The sequence below is a fragment of the Megachile rotundata genome, chromosome 4 (genome assembly GCF_050947335.1).
Source record: "Megachile rotundata isolate GNS110a chromosome 4, iyMegRotu1, whole genome shotgun sequence".
In the NCBI taxonomy this organism is placed as follows: Eukaryota; Metazoa; Arthropoda; class Insecta; order Hymenoptera; family Megachilidae; genus Megachile; species Megachile rotundata.
This window is the reverse complement of record NC_134986.1, coordinates 14,642,352-14,649,425: the sequence shown is the minus strand read 5'-3', so window position 1 is coordinate 14,649,425 and position 7,074 is coordinate 14,642,352. Positions and strand designations below refer to the sequence as shown.

Here is a 7,074-nt window from a genome sequence, read left to right as displayed (position 1 = left end):
CGTCTGACTTATTTCGAGCTTTTCTCCTGGTATCAGATTTGTCTTCTTTCAAGACAGAAGAATTCAATATAAATATATTTAATATAAATACTTTTATAAAATATATCAAATAATTTTTGGTAAAGTTTCAAATTTTGTTATTATCTGCATCAATGTTTTAATGAATTAATTTTGTTCTAATCTTGACTTTAGTATAAATATTGATAATGGAAGAAAAGGATGAAACATAGGGTGTCAATGAAGTGTCGTTTCTTTTTTATACAATGTATTGTAATTTTTTCACTAATTCGTATGGTTCCTAGTTAATGATTCATCGAACCTAACAGATCACTTATTAGTTTCCTTGTAAATCATTCTTCCGCTGCAACAAATCGACATTGACCCTTTCTGAATTAATTGCGGTTGGAGAAAGTTACAATATCTATAGACAAGGATTCCTTAATTCTTTACAATAATAATAATAATTTACTATAATATTACTTTTGTGCTTAATTGACTCAAACACTTGGAAAGTGTTCAGTGTTCAATAAATTTTAATATTCAAAAACGAATAGTATTTGATTCCATGGTGTTTAAAATGAATCTGAGACTTTGATGAAAGTTTTTGAGTCAATTTTAAGCCTATAGAAATTTGTAGAAATATATACAAATGTAAACAAATAGAAATGCGAATTTATAAAAGTTTGCAAGTAATTTATAGAAAGTACTATTTATGATTAATTTGAGTATTAAATTCAATGAAATTGTTTGAATTCAGAGAGGGTCGATGACACAGCATAGTCACGTTTGTTTAACAACAATCTCTCGGGATAGAAATAAGGTACGTCGACGTTTAAATATAATATATGCATTTTTATAGGCGAAAACCGAGGGATACATCGTTTAATATTAAATCGAAACGCGATTACTCGTTTTACCATCTCAATTGTCCTCGCCACTCTTATTCTCTCTTGGTACCTCGAAAACCACCTTAAATTAAATAATTAGCACTGAGATAGCATCGTGCGATGCTATCGACATTCTGTCGTACAGCATTCTACCCTGAGTATTAAATAAATCGAACCAAAATAAAACAATATAATACAACAAAATAATATAATAAACATAGTAACAAAATAACATAAACTCAAATAAATAAAATATAATAAAATACAGAGTCAAAAAAATAATATAACTGTACAATAATTCAATCTCATAATTGCACAAAAGTTTGAATAAATAATATAAACGGTTAACGAATACATAATATTCGAGAACACAAAATAAATAAATAAAAATTGCAACAAAGAACGTAACAAATAATACACATATACAAAAACAATATAACAAAAAAATTAAATGAAAGAAAATATAAAATATTTGAAAAATTGAGAAAAAACGATGCTGTACGATCTCTGCGTATTTCACACTTGATGTCATGAATCAGCTAGCCCTTTTGGATAACCGGTCGCAAACACCATAGAGAACATTTTCTCTCGAAGATTACGCATGATCACCACTGAAATAACTACTTTGCATCATGAACAGTTTGTCGATGGGGTTGTGAATCGCCGCGTGCAAACTTTGCGACAATGACGGTGCCTCGTGGGACGATGTACCATGGTGGGTGTGGGTGGTGCCCTGATGACTACCCTCTTGACCACCGCCGCCCTCGTTCTCGCCTATGTCGAAGCCAGCTTCCGTTCCGTCCAACGATAAATCGCTGCTGCAGAAACTCTCCCCTGAATGACCCGGATACGCGTCTGAAATAGGTAGAATGTTTGTTAGAAAAGAAAGCTTTTATGAAAAAAATATTTTAGGTACAATTTTTATTCAATTTTCTTGGTATTATAATTCTTGATACCTTTGGTTTCTCAAATTTCCAAATTATCAAATTTCCAAGGTTTCAAATTTCCATGTTCTCAAATTTCTGAATTTTCAAATCCCCAAATTCTCAAATCTCCAAATTCTCAAATCCCCAAATTCCCAAATCCCCTAATTCCCAAATCCCCTAATTCTCAAATCCCCTAATTCTCAAATCCCCTAATTCCCAAATCCTCTAATTCTCAAATCTCCAAGTTCTCAAATTTCCAAATCCACAAGTTTCCAATTTCTCAAATCTCCAAGTTCTCAAATTTCCAAATCCACAAGTTTCCAATTTCTCAAATCCCCAATTTCTCAAATTTCCAAATCCACAAGTTTCCAATTTCTCAAATCCCCAAATTCCAAAATCCCCTAATTCTCAAATCTCCAAATTTCCAAGTCCTCAATCTCCACTTCTCAAATCCCCAACATCTCACTCCTCAGTCATCGCATCTTCGAATCTCCACGCCCTCTATTTCCAATTACCCACATTGGAAAATGTACAAAATCATAAATCTCCAATTGCAAAATTACCGAGTATCGCCAAATCTCAAAATTCCAACGGAGAAGACTTACCGTCGGGCGAGTACGGGTTATTGGGGTTGAGCGGTTGGGTGGCTGAGGGGAAGCTAGAAGATTCCCCATCGCGCATGTTCATGGCGTTCAAGTAATGACCTGCGAACGAGATCAGACAATTGGCATTTTGCACCAAATAACGTTCCTCTAAGCCCCATTAACCAGTCTTCGCGAACAGTTACGTTTCAACCGAAAACCACAAACATTCATTCAGACACAAACGTCACGCTAGTAACAAAACTTTGTAAATCCGATAAAGCTCACACCTCAGGATGTGTGCAACACTGTCTGAAGATATGACAAGACTAAACATGCCTTTGTTCTTGAGTGCACATGAATTTGGTGTCCGAGGACACTAGTCAAGTAGTAGAAAGCAGTAATATCGACATCTGTTTTACCCGTTTATCTTTTTCCAATACGTTTTACTGATTTGTCTTCTTTTTCTTGCAGGACTTTACAAAATACTAAATTGTTTCTAAGATACTCCTATATCATTGTCAGCCTTTAACAGTATATAATTAACAATATAAATAACAATTTAAAGTGTGTTAAAATATTGAAGTAAAGTGTTTCATTTATACTAACAATAAAATAAAACAGATGGCGCTTGTTTCCAAGTGACAGATTCCTTCGAAAACAAAGGCACGATTAGTCTTGTTTGCACCTCTAGTCAGTGATGCACAACAAAGCCCATAATATAATACACATGTAACTTTGATCCTCGAAGTTGACTTAACCTCTTGAAACGTAGAAACGAAAGAATATCACCAAGTTTATTGTGATCTTGTGTTAATTAATAACTACAAATAAAAATTGAATGATGTTAAATGACATTCCAGGATGTTTCTAGAAAAGCATAAAGTTCTTACTGTGATCACTGTGGGGACTTTCCGTTCGACGTTCTTCTTTCGGTTCCTTGTCAGATCCGGGCTCGGTTTTCGCTTTTCTTTGCAATTTCTTCATCTTTGCCCGCTGATTTTGGAACCAAACTTGCACCACGCGGACGCTGAGACCCGTGTCTTTTGCTAGGGCTTCTCGTACCTTTCGACAGGGTTTTGGGGAGACTTCGAAGGACGCCTTAAATTGACGTCTTTGGGCCGATGTCAGGATCGTTCGGGGTCTTTTAGGACCCCGACGACCGTCTCTAGGTCGATTCTCGTCCAATAAATCATCGTCTGTAAAATGATTTCCTTTAGAAGTCGAATGACAGATCGTATAGTTTACTTAACCTCACAAAGATATAACCTTCCTTTAATAAAATATGATCACTTCTTCAATACTAATTTTAAAGATGTCTATTTTATCTTATTTATTTTCACCTATTTATTTTAATAAATAATTTTTATTTGAAAACCTTTATCAACCTTTCTGGGACTTCTTCAGTATCAGTTTTCACTAGCTTGCAATAGTATTACTATTTCAAACTTGAACGAAATTGCATTGAAAACAAAAAATAAATTAATTCGCCTTCGAGAAACCATAACTAACAAACGAGGAGATTAGAAAATTTGTTGAAGAAACTATGACTAACAAACTGCTCTTTCATCCTCAAATGATTTGAATATTCCCGCGTAAAATTAGAAGAAAATCGAAATTAAGTGCAAAACCACCGATTGGCGTATCACTGTTTTGTTTTTCTTTGGTGTAAGTCTCGTCGAATTCATTCAAAGAATTTCGTTCGAATTTCTAATTACGCTTGGCTTAAGTTTAGTTACCTTGAAAAGAGACAGCCTCGATTCGAAATTCCTGCAGGTTTTTACTTTGGATGTCTTTAGATTGTAGCAGTACAACCTGCGAACAATGCAACAAGGTATGTACAAATACGTTTCTCGCACGTGCGTCGATTAATTTCATTTGCTTTTATTGCTTTTATTACAACAATTATTTTCTCACACTGAACAGATCGCCAATCTCGATTTTATTTTATTATTCGAGCAGTTTGCTGTCAAAGTTTTCTCTTCGTTTCGACTTTTTTTATTTACACTGGAACGTGCATCGGCCGTATTTCCTGTATATTAAAAATTACACTATTATATTTCATTTCTGGGGCATCCGAGGGTACCTAATTTTAGGCTATCTAATTTCTGTTTTTCTAATTTACATTTCGCTAGTATCTTACGAATCTAACTTTATCGATATAAATTTCTAGATTTCCATAATATCGATGTTTGATATTTTCCGTTTTATCGATTTTGCTCTCGACATTTACGATTCGACTGTTCACCATTAATCGTGCATTTTCTGTCTCATATATTTAGTTATTCTATGTGTAAGTAGATATACAATTTCTATATAAAAAAAGTCATTCATATATTACATAAAGTTAAAACAAAATTGATCAAGCTAATGAAAGAAATTAAAGTAATCGTGTTACGAAGCAAATTCAATTAACAAATAAATGCAGTTTCAAGAAAGAATTTTAAATAAATTATTTATTAAATAAATCACCACGCGAATATAAAAGTATCGCCATCTCTGAACGAGTTAACAAATTACCGAAAAATGACATATTTGTCAATATGGCGACCAGCCTACTAAAGTCATTGCACTGTCGGCAATTAAACGAGAAAGAAAAGAAAAGAATAGAAACAGAGAACGAAGATGGATGTTCACCAACCTTGAGGACTGTTCAGGTACAACTCGTGCTCGTAGTCCCTTCTGCAAATCGGTTGTCCCTGACGCAGAAAATACTGTGTACCGGGTGGCAACGGTTGGCCGCACATACAACACGCGAAACACTCCACATGGAAAACCAAACCCGGTGTCCTGAGCACGAAATCCGAGCAACTGATCTTCTCCATGCACCGCGCGCACTTCACACCGAAGATCCTCTCGTAATCGGTCCTGCAGTAGAATTTCAGCTCGCGAATGAAGCAGGATTGAGTGAGAGGAGCCGCACAAGCGGCACACGACAAACACTCCTCGTGGTAGTTCCTTCCGGCGACCTGCATCACGTATTTGTCGGATATGGTGCGACCGCAACCGGCACAAATTGTCTCCAGGAGTCCGGATTCGGTCTTCACCGATACCGACGGCTCTGTAACCAACAATTCTTACGTTATTTCGGAGGTACTGTTGCTATAGGGAATTTTCTTTACTAGTTTGCAATATTGCAATTAAGGATTGTGGGATACGTGGGACAATGGGCATTAGGATTTTAGAATATTTTTAATTTTAAAATTTGGGAAGTTTGGGATATTGTGACTTAGTGATTTTAAACATTTGAATACGAAAGTATCTTAATATTTATAGTTTTATAAACTTTTTCATTCAAAAGTGATGACATTGCGATGTTGCGTAGTTAACATAGATCTATATCTTGAACTCCCATAATGCCATTGCACTCCCATTTTTGACAAATCTGTAATTTACTTTACGAAAGTTTTAAAACTAATTTTAATAGAAATAAGAAATATCTAATTAAACAATTATTAAAACCGCCATTGTTAATTATAAATATACTCAATAGTGCCTTATAAAATGTTAAAGATGTAAAGTGAAAAATGATGTAGTGTCATTGTTTATATGAATAAGTAATAATTTGTGCTTGTATTGTGCAATACTGAAACTTGTAACACAGTCACATTTCTACCTCGAAAAAAATAAATGTGCACAGAGTTATTTCGAATGATATAGCTGTCAGACTGAGAAATGTGATAGGTGTTCTGGTGCAAAGCAATATTGCGAGACCCATGAAATTTATTCCGTCGCTTATCGATTGTCGATAGCGATAGCGATAAAGGTACGCCATGATAGAACGCAATACAATAAGTTTCTATTTACATGAATTCCGATAATTTATATAATTCTTTTTCGTTAACGAAGTACGTATTTCAAGTATTCATTTTTATTGTAGGTTTTACAATTTAATTTCGATTATTTTAAATGTTTTAATATTATATTGACTAATATTAACCACTCTCGGTTTCGTCGCCATTTTTATTTACATGTGTACACTTGAGGACAGGGTACACTACTGTGGAGAAAATGGCCATATGAGGAGATAAAACGGAATAAATACTTTTGAGTAATTAATTTTTATGATTATTAAATTTGAAATTTAAAATGTTATAGGTTTGCGATTTGGATGTTTAAAAATTTTGAAAATGGGAAATTCAGGAATATTAGTTTGAGAATTTGGAAATTTGCAGAAGATGGAAAATGGAATATTTGGAGATATAGCAATTATGGATTTGACAATTTGGTCAGAGGTAAATGATTTCTCTTCCTACATTAATTTTCTCTGAGTATTTATTAATTTATTAGACTTATCTGATAATCACTTATCATTTTAAATATCCAGCACAATCTAATCCTTAAATCTCGATCCTTCTAAAACTCTCAGTACAACTGACCCACAGGTCAAAATATCCAATTTAACCCTTAGTGTTCTGAGATCTTACCTGCGTTATTATTATCATTTGCAGGTCGAAACGGTATCGGTGGTGCAGCGGAGGCCATCGTCGTCGGCCCCGGCTCACCCTGCCTGCCAAGGCTACCTGGTAGCGGAGGGTAGAATTCCAACATGGTTTCTTGAAGCTTCTCAAAGTCACCCACCACAATATCACTCGGTCCCGAAGAACCACCCCAACCGAAAAAACCACAAACTCGACCGTCTCGATCCACTCCCGCACCCTCTGGCACCCCTGTCTCTCC

At 34.9% G+C, this 7,074-nt stretch overlaps 1 protein-coding gene across 2 annotated transcripts; it reads right to left on the bottom strand.

Moving 5' to 3' along the window:
• Window positions 1-831: 831 nt before the first annotated feature.
• Lmx1a (LIM homeobox transcription factor 1 alpha) lies at window positions 832-6,947 on the bottom strand. 2 transcript variants are annotated; one of them, XM_003706086.3, is made up of 5 exons: window positions 6,822-6,947; window positions 5,036-5,455; window positions 3,288-3,593; window positions 2,419-2,517; window positions 832-1,742 (listed from the first exon to the last, which is right to left on the bottom strand). In XM_003706086.3, exons 1-5 carry the CDS (start codon window positions 6,943-6,945, stop codon window positions 1,483-1,485), a joined length of 1,209 nt encoding a protein of 402 aa, XP_003706134.1. In that variant the 5' UTR covers window positions 6,946-6,947; the 3' UTR covers window positions 832-1,482. The 2 variants fall into 2 exon arrangements, with proteins under 2 accessions (XP_003706134.1, XP_076386429.1); XM_076530314.1 differs by lacking the exon at window positions 2,419-2,517.
• Between the last annotated feature and the right edge of the window lie 127 nt (window positions 6,948-7,074).

What these genes read in the sequence shown, in the direction of transcription:
- Lmx1a (XM_003706086.3), bottom strand. Translation starts at nt 6,945, where the DNA reads ATGTTGGAATTCTACCCTCCGCTACCAGGTAGCCTTGGCAGGCAGGGT. An exon ending in GTACCTGAACAGTCCTCAAG is followed by an intron (nt 3,594 to 5,035) that starts GTTGGTGAACAT and finishes ATCATTTTACAG; the next exon opens with ACGATGATTTATTGGACGAG. An exon ending in TAACCCGTACTCGCCCGACG is followed by an intron (nt 1,743 to 2,418) that starts GTAAGTCTTCTC and finishes TACCTATTTCAG; the next exon opens with ACGCGTATCCGGGTCATTCA.